This window comes from Felis catus, chromosome D4 (assembly GCF_018350175.1).
Source record: "Felis catus isolate Fca126 chromosome D4, F.catus_Fca126_mat1.0, whole genome shotgun sequence".
NCBI classification, from domain to species: Eukaryota; Metazoa; Chordata; class Mammalia; order Carnivora; family Felidae; genus Felis; species Felis catus.
Window position 1 is genome coordinate 40,102,818 of NC_058380.1, and position 27,217 is coordinate 40,130,034.

The 27,217-nt window shown below is 40.3% G+C and overlaps 1 protein-coding gene across 12 annotated transcripts in view; it reads right to left on the reverse strand.

The window, feature by feature from the left end:
- FREM1 (FRAS1 related extracellular matrix 1) overlaps positions 1-27,217 on the reverse strand; it is a 313,656-nt gene that overhangs the window by 50,857 nt on the left and 235,582 nt on the right. For 10 of the 12 annotated variants that reach the window (XM_045043745.1, XM_045043744.1, XM_045043746.1 and 7 more), the window contains 6 exons: positions 25,463-25,659; positions 20,465-20,687; positions 16,124-16,268; positions 12,132-12,273; positions 9,581-9,776; positions 4,974-5,238 (listed from right to left, as the gene is read on the reverse strand). In XM_045043745.1, the coding sequence (XP_044899680.1) occupies positions 4,974-5,238; positions 9,581-9,776; positions 12,132-12,273; positions 16,124-16,268; positions 20,465-20,687; positions 25,463-25,659 (1,168 nt within the window). Of the gene's footprint in view, positions 1-4,973; positions 5,239-9,580; positions 9,777-12,131; positions 12,274-16,123; positions 16,269-20,464; positions 20,688-25,462; positions 25,660-27,217 lie in introns of those variants that run through there. The other 2 variants (XM_019815989.2, XM_045043748.1) reach the window with 1 other exon arrangement.

Genomic DNA, 27,217 nt, shown 5'->3' on the forward strand with positions numbered 1-27,217 from the left:
GGGGAGAGATGGGGATCAGTAGAAAGGGAGTTCAAAGGGGACTCGAGTGAGTCACAGGGGGGCATTCTGACTTTCCTCCCTGGAGAGTGAATTCTGAAAACACCTCAAAGCTCAGTCTCAGGACAGCCGCAGTTATCTACAAACGCATGACCTGTGTGAGGACACTGACGTTGTCTTGCGGTTCAGGCTGTCCATGTCAGACTCCTCCCTGCCTGATGATGGGGATCTGACCATGTCGGAAATCGGCAGCCTGCCATCAGACAGATGGGAATGACGGCAAGCAAGCCAGGGACCATATAAGAGTAAGAAATATGTCGACCGAGGCCAGTGTTCCCAGCTGGGACACTGAGGCAGCTGTCTGTGCTGACCGAAAGCTAATAAGCCAGTGGTGAAAAGGATGACATTTCTGACCCTGACTGGGTCAAACACATCATGCCACTTTCACGAGAGACAACGCAAACTTGTCACGGGCAGAGAAACGTTGTCAGAGGGAGACAGGGTGAACGGTCATGGTTGGCTTCCCAGTCACAATAAGCCTAGCAGAACAAGGGCAACAAGGTCAGTGCTGTTCATGTCTGCCAAGGTTGACCAGATGATCTTCCAAATGCTCTCCCCCACCCCCACCCCCGCCAAAGAAACCTCCCAAATACATTTTCAAGTTTGCAAACAACCGTGCCATGGCTATGATGGCATCCGTCCCAAGGTTAAGAAGCTGGTGATACCAAGGCAGCAGCTCCTTCTGTGGATCCGTTTTGTTGAACTTCCTTTATTAGGCCCCCCTGAGAAGAGACGCAGCCAGGATGACCACGGTTCTCGTGAAATTTGGGGAATGGCTCTCCGATTTGTCTGGGGGTGCCTGCCTGGTCTGATTTCACCATTACCAGGGTGCTTTCAGGCTTTCTGCATTTCCTGGCACTCGAGTTGGCTGAAGAATCTGCCATCTGTCATGGCATTTAAAAGATAAAAATGGAATCATAAATAGAGCCAGTTCCGAAGGAGAAAAAAAAAAAAAAAAAAAAAAAGTCCAGCCAGCATGTCAAAATGGAGGACATTAGCATGTTCTTTCAGTACCCGACTGCCAGCAGCTGAAGTCAGCTTGCTAATCACTCGGTGTCATCTGTCCTAACATGTGCTGCCATATCTTTCTTCCAGGCCAGCAGCACCAAACAATGCAGGAGAAATTTATGATTCACAAAATACTTTTGCAGAAGGTAAAACCTGACCATTAAACTCCCCCATTTCATTAATCCTGCCGTCTCTTCCATTAAGAAGAGAAGGGGGAAAGGAAAAATCCTCTGCCGCAGAATTTCCCTCCTCTACCCAGCCAAATTCCTTGCCAAGTTCAACAGCAAGCAACGTAAATTTAGGTGATCAGGTTGGCTGCGTGTGTTTCATATTTTAAAAAGCGCCACAGTCACACTTTCATTAAGACGGACTTTCGGCTTTGGTTTAGCTCCACTTGACAAACACCACAGCAGCCCATGGCCGGGCTGGTGAAACGCCAAGATTAAAACACGGGTCTTCGGCAGATGCGAGGCTCTTCCATCATAAATATGTAAGACTGCTGGCCAAACATCAGAACGACACATGGAGGAGATTTCTTCCCACAGGTGCATATTCTCCATGAAGTTTTGGTACAATGGAGAAATCTCTTCAAAACGAGATCTGAGGCCAAATTCAGCTCTGATACTCATTTATGTCCATGTAGATGACTCTCTATGCCTCTCTATGCCTCTATGCCTCTATGAGTCTCTAGGCCTCTCTATGCCTCTATGACTCTCTATGCCTCTTGGAACCTTGGTTTTCTCATGCCAAAAATGGGAACAAATCATCTCGAGATCTCGAGATGGTGGTGTAAGGCTTAAAGGATAGGAGAGACAAAAAAGAGTCTAGTACCCTGCCTGACGTATTGCGGGTATTCAAGCGATACTAGCTTTCCTACACCTCAATGTTTTCCAACCCTTCTCTCCTAGTCTTGAGTCATTCAAACAATACCTTTTTGCCATATTCTTGTAGTACCTGTACGCGTATGACTTAACTGTTTTGCTTTATATCAGTCGCTCTTGTATTTAAATAAGTGTATTTAAAAGGACCCCTTTTAACCAGTACTGTCTGCTGAAAAGGAAAGCAGTTAATACTGAAGAACTGTTAAAAACATGGGGGAACAGTTAAAAACTGTTGAGACACGGGACTCAAACCCACGAACCACAAGATCATGAAACTGAGCTGAAATCAAGAGTTGGATGCTTAACAGACTGAGCCACCCAGGTGCCCCCCCCCACCCCCAACGCTTTTAAAATTACAGATTCCTGACCCAAGACTGGATTTAGCAAAGTCACCTCTCTGGAGTGAGAGCCAAGAATGTGTTTTTATCAATCCTCCTGGTAAATCTCTTGAAGATCTAGACATTTTAAAAATCCCTAGGATAGGGGCGCCTGGGTGGCGCAGTCGGTTAAGCGTCCGACTTCAGCCAGGTCACGATCTCGCGGCCCGTGAGTTCAAGCCCCGCGTCAGGCTCTGGGCTGACGGCTCAGAGCCTGGAGCCTGTTTCCGATTCTGTGTCTCCCTCTCTCTCTGGCCCTCCCCCGTTCATGCTCTGTCTCTCTCTGTCCCAAAAATAAATAAACATTGAAAAAAATTAAAAAAAAAAATCCCTAGGATAAATGATTTCTAAAATGTCATCTAGTATGACTTTCTATGGCTGTGAATTAGGAAAATTTTAGAGTATCATCAATCCTCCCATACAGACATTTTTTTTTTTCGTTTGCAGCTCATCACCACTATCTGATTAATACCTAAGCTTGATTTCTGGACATCTAGATGCATTCACTCATTGGCTTCTCCCGCAGGGTCACTGGTTTCTCCAAAGAGTCATTAATGTCTTCAGCAAACTGTCCCATGAGTCCTGACTGGGGAAAGTGGGAATGGAAAGGAGCAAGCCGTTCCAGAAATGGGTGTAAAATTATAGGCCCTGAATCTGCTATACATGAATTAAGCCAAGAAGCACCCAACCTCTATACGTAACCAGGAAAAAAAGAACAATCATTGTTCTTCTTTGTCATTTCTTTCCTCCTTCAAGAATAAGCTTGCTATTGTAAAGACTGGCAGAAAAAGAGAGCCGAGGAAAGAATATAGTAAATAATGATAACAGTAGCAATAACAATAATAATAATAACCATAAGAGCAGCTAATACTTATTTAATTCTTCCTGTGTGCCACATATTTTTATAAGTACTTTACATGCATAAACTCACTGAAACCTCCCACCACTCCCATGAAACACGTACTATGCACAACATTCCCTTTCACAAAAAGGACACCAGAGCACTGGGGGATGTGTGAGTTGACCACAGAGCGGTCTTAAAACTGTACCACTTCCGGAGCAAAAGAACCGGCATAAAAAGGAATCCACACATATGATGCTTTGGCTAGTGCCTAGCAACACTCAAACACGGAACTGTTATTTAGAAATTGATCAACCAAACGATTATCTGCTTGTTAAGGACATTTGTCAAAAGAAAAAAAAAGATTCTATTAGTTCAAACTTCCCCCAATTTTTTAACAGCTGACTATCCCAGTCATCTCAAGCAAAGTCATCTTTACTGACATTGAAACAACGTTTAGTATAGCAGACATATTGAATTTAGAGAGAATGTATGACAGAGGAGAGTAGTGTTTGAGCATGCGTGTATCAATGCACTTGATAACTTACGGGAACTCAATGAATAACATGGGAGTATGTTACATTCACATGAGTGATAGTGCTCTTTTGAAGGGTGTATCCTTTTTGTTTTTTAAGATTTTATTTTTATGTAATCTCTACACTCAACGTGGGGCTCGAACTCACGACCCCAAGATCAAGAGTCACATGCTCTTCTGACTGAAGACAGCGAGGCGCCCCACTGAAGGCTGTATTCTGACTTGGTGAAGATTGTACCAGGTGTCAGAAGCTCTTCATATATGGGCAAATGCCCTCAGGGCCTCCATTTTAATTGGTAAAACTCAGGAATGCCTATGTAGCATGATTCCCCCAAAGGCTAGTCCAAGATTTCTAGACTCTCATCCCAGGCCTGGGCATCTGGATTTCTATCAAGGACCTTGAGTCCAGCCAGCTTTGAGCACTGCTAAATTCTCTAGAGTTTGTCTTGCTTTATGTGACTGGAAACAGATTTCAATATTTTAAATGAGTGCAGACTTTCATTAATGTTGGATGTTTGTCTTTGCACCAGATTGTTTTTCACTCCAATGATGTGTTTGATACAGAATTCTTGAACGGGTACACAGCAGCACCCTCCCCCCTTATGACACTGTTTCTATGGGGAAACATGATCCACTTTATGACAACATGATTTATGATATAGTTCCTGGAACACATCGTGTCAAAAGGCAGTGTCTGCTTTTGCCAAATGTTTACTAAATACCTTTCCTCAGATAGAAAAAGATACTCCAAAAAGGCAGTAAATTAGTTTTCTATGTCTCTCCTTAGCTGGGATCTCCGGTCTTCACATTCCTCCTAGAACAGCTGGCATTTAGATGTGCTTTATTTTTATTTTTTATTAAAATTTTTTTTTCAACGTTTATTTATTTTTTGGGACAGAGAGAGACATAGCATGAATGAGGGAGGGGCAGAGAGAGAGGGAGACACAGAATCAGAAACAGGCTCCAGGCTCCGAGCCATCAGCCCAGAGCCCGACGCGGGGCTCGCACTCACGGACCGCAAGATTGTGACCTGGCTGAAGTCGGACGCTTAACCGAATGCGCCACCCAGGCGCCCCATAGATGTGCTTTATTTTTAAACGACAGCCCTAATATCTTGCTTTGCCGTTGTCCTTTTAATTGCATATTTTCATGCATCTCGGCAGTAGAAGACCAGCACAATACCAGAGTTGGAAGAGAGCTTATTTTCTGCCACCTTTTGTCTTTCTAAGCATTAACCCAGGGAAGGGGTTCTGAAAAGTTTCCTCGGGGCTCACCTGAAGGTATCATGGGAGACAGCCGCCTTGCTCTTATGTACATAACAGACTGTCTGTCCTGCTATGTCCATTTGGCTGAAGCTTGCAATGGGGACTCCAGGATAGCGGACATATTCGACCTGGCCATACCGCGGAGCGGAAGTGATGATGTAGAGCAGTTCCTCGGGTTTGTCTGTTCCATCCACTGCAAGGAGAGTGGTGGTCGTCAAGAAACCTCGCTCGCCTTTAGACACCACAAGCGGTTTTGCAAGGATGACAATGTCACCTGCAGAGCAGAAGAGCTTGTGGTCAAGACCCAAATTAAAAAAAAAAAAAAAAAAAAAAAAAAAGTCCAAGGTAAAGGTAAAAAGCAAAGGCCAAATGGCAGAAATCAAAACTAATATGGCACAGAAAGGTTTATATAATCACGAGTAATGAAAGAATGAGGCAAAAGACAAGAGCAGATAGGACACAGCAGGGGAAACACATATGGCCAAATAAAGATGCAAAGAAGAAGGTCGGTCTCATAAATAATTGTGGAAATACAAATCAAGATCACAGTAAGTTACAACCGTCTCGTAACTCCCTGATTCGCAAACGTTTAGGATTCTGATGATACCAAGCGTTGAAGAGGATGTAGAATCTTGCACACGATTCTGGTAGGAATGTAAAGTGGCACACGTTTGGCATTATTTTGTAAAGAGTAGAATAGTCACAGACGTCTGGACCCCCTGATTCCACTCCAGCTGTGTCCTGGAGAGAAATGCATGCTCCGGCACCCAGGAGACGTGGACCAGGACAGCCAGGGCAACCCTGGCGCAATGGAAAGTGCTGGGGACAACCCAAATGCCTTTGCAAAAGGCAAATCCGTAAACAAACCAGAGTCTAATCAGACAGCTGAATCGCGTACGGTAGCAAAATGAGTGAACTACCGCTACGTGCAACAGCACAGACGTAGCTTGCTGACAATGGTTAGCTGCCTGAGCACGTCCCAGAAAACGATACCCAAAAGTCAGAATATGGACACAGAATTCAGGAGGACAGTTCTCTCTGGAGGGTGGGAAGAGCACATAGGTAGGTGTTTATTACTGTTAATGTTCCAGTCCTTGAACTGTATGGCGGTTGCACAGGAGCGTATTATGTATTTCAAAGAGAATAAATGAGTGAGCGAACGAATTGTATAAATGAGTGACGTAGAAGAGGGTCACATGGGGACTAATGGTGCCGCTTTACAAACTAAGGATGATAATCCAGTTTGGTTCACCTCATTCATTTAAAAAATGATCACGACACAGATATTGAGCTTTCTACTTTGTGCCAGGCACAGGGGTAAGGCTTTTTCACCTTCACATCGACTGTGACGTAGCATATTATAATATTCCCCAGGTTCTAAATGAGGAAACTAAGGTATAGAAATGCTAACCAACTTGCTAACAATGATACATGTAATAAGAGGTAGAGATAGAATTTATGCTCGAGCCATCTGACTCAAGAACACAAACTTGAACCCTGGATTATTTTGCTGCTTTTCTGTACGATATCGCAGCTCTTAAATATCAGCACGAAAAGAATGGATGTCCAAAAGGATGTACGCGTGAAGTAAATGCCAAGCCATTTCTAAATTTAAAAACCCAATTGTCAATAAAATTTGAAAAGACATTCAGTCCCATGAGGAAACAAAAAAAAATAAAATATCAAGGAGGTACAACTAGACCAGTGGTTCTCAATGAGTGGCAGTTTAGGCCTCCAGGGGACATTTGGCAATGTCTAGAGACAGTTGTGGTGGTTATAACTGGGGGTTTCTATGGGCTTCTAACAGGTAGAGGCCAGAGATGCTTCTAAACTTCCTATAATGCCCAAGAAGGTCCATTACAACAAAGAATTATCTATCCCCAAATGTCAATAGCGCTAAGACTGAGAAATTCTGTTTCAGGTGATAAAATCGGTCTTTTGGTATATTATTGTGCTTTTAACTCAAAATGCTATCCAACATAAGGGCAATGGAGAATCAAAACCCATCCTAACTGTAAATCGAAACCTGAGTCCCAGATGAGGCTTGCCCCATGGGGGTCAAGAAGAACATATCAAGGGAGCAGAAGAATGAACAAAGCTGGGGACACAAAAATGACCCAAGGACTAGAAGCGGAAGGTGGATCTGAAGGGAGAAAGAGCATCTGGGCTTACCCTCATTACAAGTTTTCAGCACTGTGATGGCAGAGTGTGGTTTGGGGCCAACTACAGACCATGTCCCTTTCAGTTTCTCTCAGAGATCTCCACATCACTTTTGCCAGTGTGCGAACCACAAGACACAGAACCAATGGAAGTCCTGATGTTATTTACAATCGCTCCCCAGTGGAGATAACCCAAATGCTCAACATCAGATTTATGGCTTCGTGTGATTGTTCAGTGTAGTTTTCTCTAGAGATGAACAATTACGGTCATAAAGTTATGCGAACAACTTGAGGAAACTCACACTAGGTAAAAATAAATAAATAAATAAATAAATAAATAAATAAATAAATAAATAAAATAAGAATATAACACTGTGTAGATATAAAACATATCATGGTGTTAAAAAAAAAAAAAAGAGAAGAAGTTCGGAACTTTGGCAAATGCTGATAGGGTAATGTATCTGTTTGATATAAGTGTTCACAAATCCTTTTAGAAAATAATCCCGGGGCACCTGGGTGGCTCAGTCAGTTAAACGTCCAACTTCGGCTCAGGTCATGATCTCGCGGTTTGTGGGTTCAAGCCCCGCATCAGGTTCTGTGCTGACAGCTCAGAGCGTGGAGCCTGCTTCGGATTTTTGTGTCTCTCCATCTCTCGGCCCCTCCCCTGTTCATGCTCTGTGTCTCTCTGTCTCTCAACAATAAACAAATGTTTAAAAAAAAAAAATTAAAAAAAAAAGAAGAAAGAAAATAATCCCACATTGGCAGCTGGGTGGCTCAGCTGGTTAAGCGTCCAACTCCTGATCTAGGTTCAGGTTGTGATCTCATGAGATTGAGCCCCATCTGGGGCATTGTACTGAGTGTGGAGCCTGCTTGAGAGTCAGTCGCTCTCTTGCCCCACCCCCCCACAAAATATATAAAGTAAACTTAAAAAAAGATGAGAGAATCCCATGTCAGTCATAGCAGAGACTAACCAGGGGCTCACCAGTCTCATTTCCTCTCCATCCTGGGCACATCACTTGGGGTTTCTACTGCCTGGCCTCTCTTAATGTGGTGCATGACTGTGATTCCCTGGGATGTGTCGAAGACAGGTACTTCCACGCCTAGGACAGGCAACCTCTCATTTCCCTCCATGTTTCACTTCCAGAGGGATTCCCAGGGCTTCAGAGATGAAGGAATCTCCAATTGGAAAAAACCCCTAGATGGCTGGGTAGGACAGAACCGTCCTCCGCCCTCACGAATGTGCCGTGCGTAGCCAAGGGCAGGCTGTCCTAATACATTAGCTGTCTGCGCTGATAGAGTACTTGCATTATATTTTGCCTGGACATATATTTATGATGAACGCAGTAGCCTTACTTTTGCAGAGAGAAAGAAATGTGTCTAGCTTATCTGAGGGTTACCTACTGGACGTCTTCAAGGAACGTCTTTTATGATCAGGTAACAAGCAAATGAAATATGTTATTTTATATTCCCAAATAAACTTCTTAAAATCAATCAAGCTGACTGAAATTAAAAAGAGAAAAGATTCAGGGCAATTGTAATTCTATCACACACACGATGTAAGGTTTACACCGCACTCAGAGCTTCCTGGCAGCAAGGCAAAAAAGGAAGCATTCGGTCATTCAAGAACGTACTGGAGATTCGAGAATATGCTTGGTCCTAGAAATACAGAGATTCTGGGACTATACAGAGGAACAAGAAATGGACTTACCGTCTTCACATAAACTCTAAGCAAAATTATGGGGTAGTGACAGCTAGGCACGAAGGGCTTACACTTTGCCCTGTTGAACTTCCTTTCCAGTATTTTTTTCACCTTCCTCCTGCTACCATTTATACACTGCTGAGTCCTATTATACAAATGGTTGCTTAATTCAAGAGAAGCTTACTATCTCATCATGCTCTCCCTTGCCCCTAAAAGGGTCTGTATCAGCACTTTCAAGGCCAAAAGAGCAACAGCCTAACGTTTTCGATGGCAAAGTTCCTTTTTATAATTTTTCAATCTTAAAATATATTTATATTTTCTTTTTTATTATTATATTGGAAATGTTTTTCCCATGAAACTTCATTTTCAAGTAATAATTCACTTCTGGGCGATAAAATTAGAGTTATCACATGGAGTTGGTAAACTTGCACTTATAGCAGAAAACCCTGACTGTTTTAAGCAGCCATCTTGTGGGCAAGGTTGGATTTCCAATAGGCTCTTTAAAATAACTAAAAATAACAAACGGAAGGACTTCTGTCATGAACCCCGTAGCTCCCAGGCAAAGCGGGTGAGGAGTCAAAGAAGCAAACCATAAATGATGGAATTTTAGGTACAAAGGACAGAGGGCAAAAAGAAAGGAGAGAGGGAGGAAGACAGAAGGAGGGAGAAAGAAGGAAAGAAGGAAGGTGGTTGAAAACCTTTCAGTGCCTCCAGCAGCTCAGTTCGGACCAATAACCCTGATAGAGATGCTTTTTTACCTTTTCCCATATCCTTGATGGTGATGTGACAGTCAAATGCCGGTGACCTGTTGTCACCATCCCAGAGGTAGAAGGTAAAGCTGTCTCGGTTCTGGGAGTCCATCGCCCCGGTGTGTGTGTATCTCAGCAAGTTCAGATCGACGTCCTCCTGAGTGCACTTCATGCCAGGGTGGAGAGGGACCCAGTCCCTCCCTAGCTGAAAGGTGCCAGAGTTAGTCAGCCGCCCGTGGTGTTTTCCTTCCAAGCGGTGTTAGTGGACATTTTCCATGTCCCCTGTAAACCTCCATTATAAATGATATTTCAGGGAATCTCCAGATGCAATTTTTTTTTTGCCGTTTTACCTTATTTTTTTTCCTTTCAAAGAAATATATTAAAACAAATTAAGACCTTGGGGAAAGAACTACCTTCAACTAAAGGATTTTTGACAGTCGTGTGGCAATTCGACAGCAGTGCCACTTCCAAGGTATTTATCATAAGCAATCATAGCTGATTGAATATTCCAATGAATGAGAGCAGGTGGGTAATCGAGCTTCTGAAATTGATTCTTTAAAAATTAAATGTGTTTCATTTGAGGTTTCCTTTTTTTTTTTTCCCTAGGTCCTATCATTGTACAATTAATCAAACCTATTTTTTTTTCAAACTTGTTTATCACTGGACTAATCTGAAATAGAAAAAAAAAAATAGAATGGATGTATTTACTCCCAGTTAGCTTTCCCTAACAATAGCTCATAAAAGTTACTTGACATAATTCAAGAAAAATGTCATCTTACAAATTTACTCTACCTTATTATCTCGTGCTTTTCCTTGTCTGGTTTAAGAGATTAAAATAAAAATGTGAAACCTTGTTTGTTTTTTTTCTTTCCTTTGACACGTCATTCCACAGATTCTAAATTCCTAGCAAAAAATGCTTTGTCCTGCCCTCCCTTTATCGTGTTACCCCTTCCCTTTCTATCCTATTTGATCAAGTTTCCTCCTCTTTAATATTTCTGCTCATCTGATGTTTCTACAGAGGTATGTTCTGTCCTAGTGCTCACTGGGTGAAAGTTAGTTATATTGTAACAATCAAGCTCATTATGTGTTTCCACCTAAGATCTGTTTGCAAGTTTCATTTTTTAAAACAGTCTCCTTGGAGTTTTAAACTGGACAGCCTGCAATTCTATTTAACTTTTCTCTCTTGTAATATTTTCTGAGAAAGCAAATACAGAAGAAGATATCTTTTGCTATCTCCCATCTCCATACAATTCCCCATCTGCACTCCCAAATGCCAGCTTTGATTTGACGAAAATCTTTGTAAGCCCCCAAAGAGGAAGAGAGTCAGGCTTAAGGTGGGGCCAACTAAGGAAAGTCAACCAGAATAGAAGAACCCTTGAGAAAGTCCCAGAATCCTAGAGTCCTGGTCCCGGGTCTTGGAGAGACTTGGAACACCCCAAGGGAGCTGGGAGACTCGGTGGTGCCCTACCGGGAACCTGGACCCATCTGGATTTTCACACACCCAAAACACTTCAGTTCCCATACTACCCAAATGTGTGGGCTCTCACTGCATTTCTGCTTCATTACTCTTTGAAATGAAATAAGGACACAGCTGTACCTCAGTGTGAATCAGCGATTGCTCTTCATTCTGATTCTCTATGGTGCCTACAATCTAAGACAATCAAGCTGTTCCACGAAGAATGAATCCTCGCTGCTCTTCTAGGACTATTATAAGTTAAGCGCTCAGTCAAATAATCACATTGGGGATGGTTGGTGGTGATTGTTGCTGGCTTTAATCCATCATTCAAATAAACATTTTGATGGATTACTCAAGTGACCTTTTCAAGTGACTGATCCATAATTTGTGTCGGGCTACTCCGTGGTTGTCATGCACACAGTCTGAATCAGACTGGGGAGCAGCGCCATTTGTTAAAAGAGTATCTTTCTCTACTCTCTTGCCTCTGCTCCTTTGCCAAAGATCCGCTGACTGTATTTTTGGGAGGGTCTACTTCTGGACTCTCTATTCGGTTCCACTGATCTGTTTGTCTGTTCTTTCACCAAACCCACACTAACTGAATTAATGCAGCTTTATCGTAAGTCTTAAAGTCAGGTAATGTGATGACTTAAATTGTGTATTCCTTTTTGCTCACTATTTTGGGTATTTTGCCTCTCCATATGAACTTTAGAATCAGATTGTAAATATCCACAACAACTGCTCTTCAGAGTAGTCTATTACAAACGTTTTTAATGTGGTAGGAATTAAGGTATCTCAAAGGATGCCTGGCTCTCACCAGAAGTTAGACAATTTGATTTACCCCAGTAACCCCCTCTCCCAAAATTTAGGTACAATCCCAGGGGACAGGGAACAATAAAGAACCTTATTACTGGTTGAATATACCCTTAGTTGAGTAAAGAAAACTGAGTAGAGTGTGAGCTCACCCCAAACCAAGAAAATTAAATTCTCTACCTCTGGGCAAAAGGTGGCTGTAAGAGAATAAATTCAGTTACAGAAACCTGTGTATTAAGAAAATTTATACCTGCCACATTAGTTTTGAAAAACAAAAGTAAAAAGGCCACTAACCTTAAGTTGAAGTTGCCCATTTTGGGGAAGCCTTTCAAATAAATAGTAAATCTTCTCCCTGGGTGAGTCTTCATCTATGGCCGAAAGAATGGCACTAGAAACAATTCGAGCTTCACCCATTTTCACCGTAAGTTCAGCCTTCCTGTAAAAAGGAAGATGTCGAGGTCGGCAGGAAAATAGAAGGCATTGCTTTCACAGGGGTCATTCAGAATGACTATCACGGTTCCCAATCTTCAACAATCGGGGGATGATGTTCCACATCCCACGTACGTGGACTCATCCAGTGACGAGTCGGACTTGTGAAACGGGCTCTGGTTTCCCTTTTCACTTGAACGCCCTAAAAAGACAATCAGTCGGCAACGAGGAAGATGGTGTGAGGTAATTAAACGCTTCTAACGGTTAACCTGCATTGAACTTCACAACTTTATGCTGTGATTTCTCTTATAAAGTGGGTTGGTTTCCAATATTTCATCTGCTACCACAACAGCTTCAGGACCTAAGTAGCCAAGGTAGTGTCATTCTAATTTCACCAACAAAAACTTACGTAAAGAGATTAAATGGCTTATCCACGGGTGTTCTGGTACCCTCTATGAAATACCAGTAGGAGTTGGGGGACACTTGGGCCATCCACGGCCCTGGACATCACTCCCCCGTCCCCTGGTGACGTTCTGAGTAGCTAGCTTTCTCTTCACAGCGACTGATCGTTTCCAAGTGCTCCAGCGGCCAGGTTAGCCCATGGTGTCCTGAAGAGAAGGTGGCTGCTGGGTCCACCATAAATGCCTCTACTGTGGTTCTCAGGTCCTCTCTGGTGCTATTCCTTCCACGGCCGACATAGCCATTTGCCCCGGTCTCACCAAAGTGAGGAAGGGATTTCTTTCCACCTGTGTTTCTAGCATTTGGCCAAACCCTGTCCAACTTGACAGATTGGTTTCCAATAAAAACCGGACGTTTCCTTGGGATGCAGATAAAGGACCAGCCGGCATTCCAACCGCCTTCTGCGTCCCTGCTGAGTAGCCAGAGCCCAGACACCTCACTTCTAACCACTCTTACTTGGTGCCTTTCTTACCCTCTCCAGGACTGACATCTTCCCTGGCAGTAGCAAGGGATTTTTACTCACCTCTTTCCTAGAGAATATTAATCCCATTACTCCTAGAAGCCTCACGAATCAGTTGACTGGTTGCTTATGGAGATTAGTGGTGCCATTGACAGAAACAGATTAATCAATGCAGGAAGGAAGCCAATGTGACGAAGAAGGTAAGGAGTTTGGCAGGAAGAAAGTGTCAGAATTAAATGCCAGAGGGGCCAAAGGAGAAGAAATTATGTCATAGTCTGAGTTACCCTGAAAGGGAGTGTGGGACAAGGACTGCGGTGCAGGTAATTTATTTGGGAAGTGATCCCAGGAAGCAAGAGAAAGAGGCGAGGAGTGAGACAGGGCAGGAGGGAAAGGCAACAAAAGCCGTTTTTCCAGCAATGGGGCTCAGTGCTCCTGAGGGTCCTTTGAAGAATCACGCAGAATATGCTTCAAATTGTACTGCTGAAGGATGGAAGTGTGGGACATTTATTTCATCCACTAGCTCCCACAGGTTACGAGCTACCATCAGAGTGCTTTCTGCGGTGTCTGGACATGGGCGGAATGAGCCAGTGCTGCTTCGGAGAATCCCTGTGCGACACAGCAAGTGAGGTGACACACTGAGGGCACTTGTAAAGCAGCCCCGGCAGTGTGTGTGGTACATTCTGCCACAAGAGCGACTATAATCAGAGTGGGGGGCGGGGGCGGGGGGCCAAGAGAGCATGACCCAGAGAACCCAAAGTATCTACCACAGCCTCTGAAAGGAATTACCAAAGAAATGGTGCCAAATGCTCTAACGAGGTCCAGCAAGGTAAGACGAGCCATTCGTTTCGTTGGGAAAGCCCAGGGTAACTTTTAAGGGAGCAGCTTTAATAAAGCGGGGGAGGTTGGGCAGAAATGGCCGAAGCAAGCACAAGCCGATTCCTCCAAATAGTTTGGCACTGAAATAAATGAGGAACTGGGTCATCTTCGCAGTTTTAGTTTTTTAGGATGAGAATACCTGCTTGCAATAATGGTAATAATTAACACTCAGGAGCACTCACTAGGTACTGGCCAGTCTTTCAAGCGCCTTTGCGTCTTTTAATTCACTTAAGCCTTGCTACAACCCTGTGGAAAGGATGCTGTTAGTATCCCCACTCACAAAGAGGCCGACAAAGAGGCCGGGAGAGGTTAAGTGACAAGTTCGAGGCCACACAACTGGTCAGTGGCTGCACCAAGGCAGTCTGGCTGCAGAATCTGCTCTCTTAACCACTAACTACATCCCGTCCTTGTTAGCAGAAGGAACGGAAAGGGAGAGACTAACGACGTGAGGGAAAAAAATAACGGAGCACATTCTGGGAGGAGGCAAAAGGTGATCCACCCAAGGATACACAAGGAAGGGAAAGAAGGGGGAATATAACTACCGCTCCGCAGGAGAAAAGGAAAAGAGAAAAGCAAAGAAAGAAAAAGAAGGGACTGGGAAGAGAGTTGAAGGAGATTTGGCAATTCTGTAGATGAACTATCCCAGGCAGTTTATTGGCAAGAACATAGCAGGAAATAGTAAGTCAGACAGAGGTGAGTGAGTGCCCTGTTATTTTACTAGTCTGGTCTCAGTTTTCTTAGTAAGGATAATGACACCTACTTCCCATAATTCTGGTGAGGATTTAAGGAAATACATTCTGTAAAAGGATCCAGTACAGTGTCTGTCACATAGTAAGCACTTAATAAACACTAGTTTTTATCTCTCTTTCTTCCTGTCAGATGCAGTCAGGTCATCAGAGGATTCATATTACTGCAATACCCTTCATATTTTCACTTTTATAAATCAAGGTCATGCCAGTCCAACATTCCACCTATACAACAGAAAATGAAAATTTCTTCTGAATACTTTTAGTTAAACTCACGTCCGAGATGCAACCCTCCAAAAAACTATCATCAGTTTTTCCCAAAATGATTTTCAAGGACCTTACTGATGGCCCATGAAGGAATGGCAGGCTAGAGAAGGGACTTGTTTGAGGTCCTCATTTCTGCAAAGTGGAGGAGACTTTGGGGGTTTACGCATTTTTAGGAAGTTATTCACTTCCTGCGAAAAGCTAGGACTGTCTACACAATGCCTCTCACTGCTGCACCGTTGAATACTGGGGTGAAGTGGTCAAAGAGGTCCCAAGAAGCAGACACTTCTCTGCATCCAGCCTTAGAGAAAGTTGAGCCTTCTAAAGTTTTACCCTTGTACAGTGCTGGTAATAAGAGAAATGACCAGAACTATAGAAATATAATTGATGAAGCCTCTGTACCCTATTTTCAAACTGATCAACTGCAGAGGGAGATACTGAGACAGTCTGCAGTTAATATCAGCGCAGAATTTTTAAGTGATCATTTAAGTGATCATTTTGATATCAGGTAGCAGGGGAGAGTTGATCCATATGGAACACAGGGGACTGGTGGATACTGAAATACCAAGATGATGATAGAAATGGCATGTATATATTTCCCTCAGCCACTCTTAGGTAAAAGTTTGATCAACTTCACAGGGAGGACTGTCTGCAGTTAATATGACCACATTCTAGTTAAATCTACACATCTATTGCACTTTGGTATGTGTGTGTGCATGCAGGTGCGTGTATATATACATGTGTTCAAATACTCGGTACACCGTTCATTCCATATTGTAGGTTCAGTCATTCTTAATTATTTACAACTAAGTAGAACTTTTAGAGGGAAATCAAATAATTAAAGTGTGTACCTAAGAATTGTTAGGGAGATGTTGTATTAACTAACATTTGCACTCATGGTTCTAGGTGTCTGAGTAGTTGGGACAAGTTGTGAAAGACAGGAGTTGTCAAAGACTCATTGCTCTCTGGAAGACACACATTACATTTGCACCTAATCTTCCAGACTTCAGAATTTTCTAGAGCATCTGAAAAGGATTCTTCAGGTAGCTTACTTGCTCAGCATTGGTTTCTCATCATTAACTGGGGTGATTTCTACTGAAATCGTTTTTAATATCTGATGTTTCCCATCTGACAATTGGATTGTAAAGTCATCAGCGAGGCTCTCTGAGTCATCGTGCACATACATCAACTTCATTCCTGGAAGAAGGGGAAAAAGAGAGAAAGTAAATCTTTCTTATGATTAAGCCATTCTGAAACACACGTAATCTCTTTTAATTTCCAAGGTATTGGTATCAGCAAGAGTTCATTAATCACTACATAGGGTGAAATTAAACTGCTTTATAAAGTAAGATTGCCCTCTTAGTTCGTTAAAAAATTGTATTTAAATACTTTAGTATTTGATAAGGCTCTTATTTAGAAATCAGTGAGGAAAGGATATATTATTTAATAAACTGTATGAAAACAATGGTTCATTACTTGGAGAAAATTATAGTTAGATACCTACCTCAAGCCAATAACCAAAATAAATTCTAGATGAATCAAAACTTAAATATAAAACTATTTTTTAAAAAACCTACATAGAATTCATATGAAAATGCAAGAGACCAGAACAGCCAAAACAATCTTAAAAAAGAACAAAGTTGGAGACTCACATTTCCCATTTTCAAAACTTACTACAAAATTACAGTAATCAAGACAATGTGTAACTGTTATAGAATAGACGTATAGATTAATCTAATAGAGGAGAGTCCAGAAATTAGCTCATGCATTTACAATCAACTGAATCCCATCAGGGGAACAAAACCTATTCAATGGGGAAAGAATAGTCTTTTCAATAAATGTTACTGGGACAACTGAACAGCCACAGGCAATAGAATGAAGTTGGATCCCTACCTCACACTACATACAAAAATTAGCTCAAAATAGATAATAGACCTAAATGTAAGAGCTAAACTAGAAAAACTGTTAGAAGAAAATATAACAATGAATCTTTGTGACTTTGAGTTAGGTAACGGTTTCTTAGATAAGATATCAAAAGCACAAGTGACCAAAACAAAACAAAACAAAAACGGTGGATAATTTAGATCTTAACAAAATTAAAAATTTGAGGCTAAAAATGATACTATCAAGGAAGCACAAAACAGCCCACAGAACCGGAGAAAATATTTACAAATCATATATCTGATAAGGGAGGGTCTAGTATTCCAAATATAATAAGAACTTTTACAACTCAATAATAAAAGACAACCCAATTACAAAATTGGCAAAGGATTTGAGTAGACATTTTTCCGAAGAAGATGTAAGAGTATAGACAAATAGCCAACAAACTCATGAAAAGACGTTCAACACTATCAACAATTAGGGCAATGAAATCAAAATCACAATGATGTACTATTTCACACCCACCAGGACGGCTATGATAAAAAGATAGACAATAACAAACGTTGGTGAGGATGCAGAGAAATCGGAAGTCTCACATTACTGGTAGGAATATAAAATGATGCAGCTACTTTGGAAAACAGTTTGGCAGTTCCTCAGCATATTAAACACAGTTATCACATGACGCAGCAATTCCACTCCAGATACAAACCCAAGGGAAATGATAGTATCTATCCATACAAAAACTTATACATACATGAATGTTCACAGTCAAAAGTGAAAGTGACCCAAATACCCATCAACTGATCAATGGATCAAGTAAATGTGGCATGTCTATACAACGGAATATTATTTGACAATGAAAAGGAATGGAGTTGTTCTGACTTGTGCTACAATATGGACGAATCTTGAAAACATTATGTTAGATAAAAGAAACCAGTTACAAAAGATCATACATTCCATTTATATGGTTCTGACATGTCAGAATAGACAAAGCTATAGAGACAAAAAATAGGTTACTGGTTGCCAAGGGCTGAGGAAGAAAGGAGTGAGAATGACTGCTAATGAGTATGGTATTTCTCTTAGGAGATGATAAAGTGTTCTAAAATTGATCATGATGATGAATATACTAAGGACCTCTGAATTCTAGGCTTAATTAAATGGATAGATACTATGGCATGTGAATTATATCTTATTTCTGAATGCAGAATGTCTTCCTATTATAAGAACAAAAGAAAGAAAATGTAAAGGAAAATAATGATAAATTTCACCACTTACAGTTTGTGATTTCTGTACTTAAAAAACATGAATTAAAAGGCAAATAAAATCTAGAAAAACTTGTCTGTAACGTGTGACAAAAATGTGACACATCAAATATTTAATGATCTCTTATAAGTTAATATAAATCAATGGAAAAATGGGCAAAGGACACTATCAAGCAGTTTCCAAAAGGTGAAACATATATGGGTAATGGACATGAAACTATGGTAAATAACTCATAATCTGAGAATTTCAAAATAAGATCACGATAAGAGACTGTTATCAACTACCACATTTGCACAAGTTATTAAAACTATTCATCCTTGATTAGGAAAATAGGCATGTTCGTGCATATCATGCAACAGCAATTTTTTCCCTCAAAGTATTATAAATGCTCACCTCTTTTTACCAAATAATCTCACTATAAAATTTTATGCGAAAAAATTCTATGAGATGTGGACTGAGATTTATGTTACAAAAATAGACATCAGACATGTTTAGGTGTAGTTTGTAAATTCAAGAAATGAAAGGCTATCTGCATATTTAAAAATGGAAGATAGTTGTATGTTTTTCAATTAACATTTGAAAAATAAGAAATTTAGGGGCACCTGGGCGGCTCAGTCAGTTAAGCGTCCAACTCTTGATTTCCACTCAGGTGATGATGTTACGGTTGATGAGATAGAGCCTCACATTGGGCTCTGCGCTCAAAGCACAGAGCCTGCTTGGGATTCTCTCGCTCCCTCTCTTTCTCCCTCTCCACTGCTCGTACTGTCTCTCTCTCCCTCCCTCCCTCCCTCCCTCCCTCTCTCTCTCTCAAAATAAACATTAAATTTTTTTTTAAATTTTAATTAAGGAAAATAAAAAGTCAAGGGCTTTTAAAAAATTAATAAATAAAAACTAAGAAGTTTCTCATAATTGATAAGAAAAAACCTCAGATTACATAAGGCGGTAGCAGTCTTATAAGTTCTGTATGTTTGGGGTGGGGGATGTATGTGAGAATATACTAAAGTTTAAACCAAATGTAGCCCTAACTGAATCAAGAATAAAATAAAGATGAAAACCCAGTCTCTGAGAAGGCCACCAAGCTTTTAACCAAAGGATTAATTCATGTAAACTGTTTTTATTTTTTCTTCAAAATCATTGCGTAAGTGCGAACTTACACAATATGCCTACTTATTTAACCTAAGAATATAATAAATAATAATATTTAACCTAATTAGAAAACAGACTTTCTTGAGAGCAAAATTTGAATAATTACTTCTTTTCCTTTGTCTTAAATTTGAAAAAAACCATTGTCACAACATACTGTATTATTTGATACACATGGTTATTAACTCGGTCATATCATCAACTTAAGTGCCGGGAGTTCATTCTTTGCAATTGACAGAAACTAAGAAATATATGAATTAGCTTTTCAAGTTCAAATGTGACATTGAACAACTATTGCATAATAAACTTGGAGCCAGAGCACTTATCCTGGTTGGGGCAGGGAAAAATTCAGACAGAATAACTGTTGAACCGGCCCAGAGATGAAACCACCACAGGAAGGGAAGAGTTTGGAGTCCTGGAGGGGGTGCTCCACGGGGAGGTCAGAGGTAACCTGGTTCTGAAGGCACAGTGTTGGCTAGCCCAGCAAAGGGGGTTCAGGTTGGGGAAACAATATGTGAAGGCAGGAAGGAGAGTGAGAATAGGCAGTGATTCTAGAACCATCCTTTTCTCCAATATTCAAAAGTGTGTTTATATTCGGAAAATGGGATAAAATTGATTTTTTAGAGAGAGCAATTAAAAAATAATTCAGGCTGCTATTCCAACGTGTCATTTCCTTAAAGAACAAATTATCTCCACGGAGAATAATGAGTTATTATATGTGGTTCTATATTCGTTTCAAACATAGAAATTTTGGCAGACAAATCTCTTCAAATTTAGGTCCATGATCTCAGTAGTTTTAAAAAGGAATTTTTCATTATGACATGAAAAAGTTGGAGCTAAAATACCCCAAATCACAAGTATCACTTTTATTGATGCTCCCAAAGTGAAAGAAGACATTTTATTTCCTTTTCAACTACCCATTCTCTCTAGCCGAGGCTTCATGCCCTACATTAATCCAGAGCCCAGAGAAAACCCTTGAGAGATAAATGAATACCGTAGTTGAAGGCCATTTCTTCACTTCTTATTCCTGTGAGTTATTATTATCTTTTCTGGGCTAAATTAGGAAATCAACAAGAACAAATGAAACGAAGTGGAACGTGATATACCATTCTTGAGAAGTTCCAAGGAAAAGCTGTGAACGAGTTCATGCCTCTGGCTGGGGTTGGCAGGCTGCTTATTTGGAGGAAACTCTTTGCTAAGCATCCCGTTGGTGAGGAAGCCATGGCGCGGTTTATGAGTGATGCTGAACAGCAAGGAGTCCTTGGGAACGTCTAGATCAGCAGCATTGATGATGGAGGTATCCAACTCTTTCCTCTGACCCTCACACACCTGAACAAAAACAAGTCAAAAGCTCAGGTGTGTAGAAATAAAATTTGTCTTTCTGCTAGGAAATTGCCCAAAAGAACTAATTTTAAGATACTCTATTGAAAAATTTCTACGAAATTTGTGTGTAATGAGTCCTAAAAAGAAATGGCTTGTTTAACATGACTTTGGAAGAAAAGAATACATTTATTAATCCCTCTCCGGTTTTCTCTGAAGACTTACTTCAAAGCATTTTACTCATTTCCATAAAGGACAGAGGATACACACACACACACACACACACACACACACACACACACAATTTTTCCCCGCGTAATTCAAAGGTCAGGGAAAAAGCAATCAAAGGAATGTTTGCTTTCTGGAATTTACAGAGTTCAGTTGTAAAAGTAACTGTAGACCCTTCACCTTCAGAACCTAATCTGTTATTTTAACCTCCTGGACCTCGTGGCTTTCATATTTCTTAAGTTTCTGCTTTAGAAACAGTACAAATATCAGCTATTCACACGGGAGGGGGGTGGCTAGGTTTCTAATTTTGGTCATTGTGGGAAGACCTTCTGTATTTCAATTGCAATCAACAACAATTGAGAAGGATGCTTCTGGAAGCATAATGGTGTTTATTTTAATTCTGGGCCCCTCATCTCTCCCCAATCCTCATGCCTCTAACTTTCCTGAACTCCCTCCCCCACACCCACCTCCCACTTCAGGTTTAATAATTCTTTAAGGACAAAGAGAACTGAATGTTTTTCATTTCAGGTGGGATCCAGCCATTTAGAACTTGACATGGTACTTAGCTGTCTTGATCTTTTTCCCATAGTGAGAATAAAGAGAAAAAAGAAATATCTGTTTCCTATTTTGAAACAAAGCAAGATATAAATAAGAAGAACATATACATTTAACAGAAGTCTATCGGGAATCTGCGATGCACTGTGCTTCATGCTGTGAGGATATGAATATGCTAAAAAATTAAAGGTAGATGAGACTGCGAAGGCTGCTCCATCCATAATTATACTGCAAGGAAGAAAATATCTAGTGCTACTAAATATGGTTAAACAAGAAGTGTAAAAGGGTGGAGGAGACCAGGAATGTCTTCATGGCCGGGTGGGCATGTTAGCCATGAAGGATACATATGGTTTAGATTTGTGAAAATGTCCTTTCTCTTCAGCCTCTCTTACTGAGAGAGCCTTCCTGCCACAAGTCTCCACGGCACTTGGATGAAGAAGAATCACTTGCCATTCTGATACTTGGGCTAAAATGATGCTGATTTGCTTGTATCTGGCCTTACATTATTTTATTTTATTTTTGATTTGATTTGATTATTTTAGAGAGAGAGAGGGAGAGAGAAAGAGACAGAATCTAAAGCAGGCCCCATGCTTAGTGTGGAGCCCAACGTGGGGTTCGATCCCATGACCCTGGGATTATGCCATGAGCCAAATCAAGAGTTGGACGCTCAACTGACTGAGCCACCCAGGCACCCCTGGTCTTACTTATTAAGGACTAAGATGGCATCATAATTTAATGTGCAATGATACAATTATGAAATTATCTTTGATGATAACTTGTGTTTTTCTCCAAGAATTTTTTTTTCAACGATTTTATTTATTTTTGGGACAGAGAGAGACAGAGCATGAACGGGGGAGGGGCAAAGAGAGAGGGAGACACAGAATCGGAAACAGGCTCCAGGCTCCGAGCCATCAGCCCAGAGCCTGACACGGGGCTCGAACTCAAGGACCACGAGATCGTGACCTGGCTGAAGTCGGACGCTTAACCGACTGCGCCACCCAGGCGCCCCATCTCCAAGAATTTTAATAAAGCAACCTAAAATATGTTCTAATTACCCTTCTTCATAGGCTTAAGACTCTTGGACTCACTATATGGCAACCTTTCTCATTTATAAAATGATAAATTACAACATGACTGAAAAATTCCATTGAAAACATTTGGGATTCTTTTTTGTACACTTCATTGACTGAGATTGTAAATAAAAGGTTTAGATCAATATACACAAAATGCAGAAGCATACTAGCAGAGCAGTTTTGAAATGGATTATCATATCTTAAACTAAAACCTCATTTTTTTTTTGCAAGTTGCATCCTGACTTGATCAAGCTTGACTGTCTACAAGAGAAATACTTTTCCACAAGAAAGCAAAATAAATATGACTATTTTAAAAAATCACTTGGGGGTGCCTCGGTGGCTCAGTCGGTTAAGCATCTAACTTCAGCTCAGGTCATGATCTCGCAGCCCGTGAGTTTGAGCCCTGTGTCGGGCTCTGTGCTGACAGCTCAGAGACTGAAGCCTGCTTCGGATTCTGTGACTCCCTCTCTTTCTGCCCCTCCGCCTCTCATGCTCTGTCTCTCTCTGTCTCTCAAAAATAAATAAACATTAAAAAAAAAACATTAAAAAAAATCACTTGAAGCTTAAAGCCAGCTTTGCCAATAACAATGGAGGTCTGTATTTGTTACTCTTCAACAGCTTCTCTAAGGAGTACACAGGTAAGAAGCATGATTACTTTTGGAGAAGAGCAAGGGACAATTTCCCAATGGCTTAATTATTTCAGAAACCCCAACCCTAGATAGATACAAAACAATAGAGTTAAGTACAGAAGGAATCATTTATACAGTTTTCCTCTCTCTCATAATTACTGAAGTACTCTCCAGAGAAACCCATGGGCCAATAGAAGAGGAAGGGCAGGAGCTGGCTCTCAAATCTCATTGTGAGGTGACTCTCATATACTGTGAACAATCAGTAGAAAATTCATATCCATGGGGCACCTGGGTGGCTCCACTGGTTAAGCATCCAACTTTGGTTCAGGTCGTGATCTCATGGCTTGTGACTTCAAGCCCCGTGTCGGGCTCTGTGCTTACAGCTCAGAGCCTGGAGTCTGCTACGGATTCTGTGTCTCCCTCTCTCTCTCTGCCCCTCCCCCACTTGTGCTCTGTCTCTCTCTCTCTCAAAAATAAATAAATGTAAAAAAAAAAAAAGAAAATGCATATCAAATAAAGACTTTTGTATTCAGAATTTGATAATTTTTAGTGACAAATAAGGCTAGATAATGGTTTCAAAATAGATCATATTTGCTTTGGGAAATGTCTGAAAAAAAGATGACAAACATAATAACAATAATACAAGTGGCACCTGTTTACTAAGGGTCTAGTATGTGCCTGGCCACCTTGATCATCATGGCTACCCCTTAAGGATTTGATGCACATTTTGCAGATAAGGAAAGAGAAGCATAAAGAAAAATAACTTGTCCAGAACCCCACAACTAGTAAACAGCAACACCCAAGTTCGTCTTATTTCAAAGCCTGTGCTCATCCATTTAATCAAGATTTGCTATATGTATGTCTGAATTAAATAATCATATATAAACAATAGAATTGTTTTAAAAGATTATATGCTAATATGAAAAGTTTCCCAATATACATAGGTAGGTTTTTTTTAAAGTAGAGATTTGTAGGTATAATACGATCCCTGATTTATAAGTAAAACATACAGAAAAATTGCACATATATTATATATATATACATACATACACACAAACACACACATCACTGGCATGTGCACAAATTATTTTTGGGGGATTACTAAAAATGCAGTCAATGGGGAGTGGCTTTGGGTAGGGGCTGTTGAAGAGAGAGACTGTCATATTTCATTGTGTATATTTCTCAATATTCTAACTTGTATAACTATATATTTTTATTACCATGTTTTTAAAGACAAGAGGTGTTATCGGTGGAGTGATATCATGGCCATTTTAACTATATATCTGAATTTTTAAATAAAACTAACAAACATTTTCACATAAAAATATAAAAAAAAATTTTTTTTTCAACGTTTATTTATTTTTGGGACAGAGAGAGACAGAGCATGAACGGGCGAGGGGCAGAAAGAGAGGCAGACACAGAATCGGAAACAGGCTCCAGGCTCTGAGCCATTAGCCCAGAGCCCGACGCGGGGCTCGAACTCACGGACCACGAGATCGTGACCTGGCTGAAGTCGGACGCTTAACCGACTGCGCCACCCAGGAGCCCCTAAAAATATTTTTTAAACTACATAAAAAGCATGATTCAAATTATAGTTTTTTCATTTCATATACCTTTATAAATAGTTATATAAAAAGATGCCTTAATATATGTGAATTAAGAGTCCTTGTCATTACAGTATTAGTTAAGAGGACATGCTATGGAAATCAAACTGCCTGGGTGCAAATTTCCCATGTACCACTCCTTATGCCACTTATTTCCAAGCCCTGGGATCTTGGGCCACTAAGCTAACCTCTTTATGCCTCATTTTTTCAGTTACTCAATAGCAATAACAATAGCATCACCCTAAAAGCCTATTGTGAGTATTCAATATGAACACATGTAAAGGACTTGAAATAGTACCTACAACCCACTAAGAACTCCATCTAATATATATATATATATATATATATATATATATATATATATATATATATTATATATATATTATATATTATATATATATATATTATATATTATATATTATATATATAATATTATATATTATATATATAATATATATATGCAACTGTAATCGCATCGATGCAATTCTGTATGTTAGCAATTATTACTTTCATCACCATCATTATTATTAGACCCATTTTTTCAAGTAATTGCATTATATAATCTAGTGTTCTCCCCATTTCTAGTCAACTTAATGTATTAAGGACACCTGGACCGATGTAAATGAGCTAGGTGAAAATAAAATCAGAAAATGATAAAAAAAAAAAGAAATGGAAAATTCTGGTATCTTTCTTACAGTAATATTCTGTACTACAAAGTCAGGAGCTTCATCATTTGTGGGGTTGATTATAACGTGAAACGGTATCTCCAAGGAGCGTCGCTTCCCATCTGTGACATACACCATGAACTGGTCAGCCGTCGGTTCCATCCTCAGATGTCTGGATTGCACATAGTTAATGTGTAAAGCCTTCATGTCTTTCCACTGGAACGAAGCTAGAGCATACCAACACGGAGCAGGTAAATTAGAAAAACTTTTTTTTTTTTTCCCCAAGCTACTGATCCTTAATCCTTAACACAATAGCTTATTTCAAAGAAAAGCAAATAAGAGATCATTGCAGTTGACCCAAGAATCAGCTATCGGGGGCTGCTGTAATATCTGTCAGCCATCAACAAAAAACAGATACCCATAAATCATAAGGAAGGATTAAAATCTGCATGGAGAACAGGAAGATGATAACTGCTAACCAGGATGTGTAGGGACTTCATGACTATTCTTTATATGGTTAGAATGAATGTTAAGAGAGATCTTCCCTTGATTAAAACCACTGCTCCTATAAACAGTTCTTATTATGCTTGGATAAGAAAAAGACTATCTCGGGGTGCTGGGTGGCTCAGTTGATTAAGCCTCTGACTTTAGCTTGGGTCATGGTCTCATGGTTCATGAGCCTGAGCCCCGCTTTGGGTGAGCTTGAGCCCCGCATCAGGTACACTCGAGCCACACATCGAGTGAGCTCAAGCCCCATTTCAGGATTCTCTCTCTTTTCCTGTCTCTGTTCCTCGTGGGATTCTCTCTCTCTCTCTCCCCCTCTCTGCCCCTTGCTCACTCACACTCTCTCTCTCTTTCAAAAATAAATTAATTCAAAAAACAAGAAGAGGATACTCAAAAAAAAAAAAAAGAAAGAGACTATTTCTCGCATATAAAAGCAAAAAAAAAGACTCAGTGAATCTTCTGCCTACTTGACGTACATATCAAGCAACAAGTTGGATTGATTGGAATGACCTGACTTGAGCTTTTGGTATTTTGACACTGCCTTAAAACAAAAGAGAAAAATGCTCTATGTTGAGCATTAAGTCACAGGCCAAATGCGTACCTTTAGGGCAATAAATCTTTTCCCCCCAGCTTTATTGAGATATAATTGACATATAACACCATAAGTTTAAGTTTTCCCATGTGATGATTTGGTACACACATACGTTGTAAAATGTTACCACAATAATGTTTGTTAACACATCATTCACTTCATGTGATTACCATTTTGTTGTTACAGTGAAAACATTACACTTTACTCTCAAATCAACTTTCAAGCATACAATACAGTATTAACTAGAGTCACCATGCTATACCTTAGATCCCTGGAAATTATTCATTTTATAACTGAAAGTTTGCACCCTTCAACCAACATCTCTCCACTTGTCCCACCCTCCAGCCCCTAGTAACCACTATTCTACTCTGTTTCTATGAGTACAACTGTTTCAGATTCCACATATAAGTGAGATCATATGGTATTTGTCTTTCTCTAATGTATTTCACTTAACATAATGCTCTGAAAGTCCATATATATATATATATATATATATATATATATATATATATATATTGCAAATGGCAGGATTTCCTTCTTGTTGTGGTTGAATAATATTCTATCATGTATTTGTATCACATTTGCTTTATCCATTCATCCATCAACGGACATGTAGGTTGTTACCATGTGTTGGGCTATTGTCAATAATGGCACAATGAACATCAGAATATAGGCATCTCTTTGATATC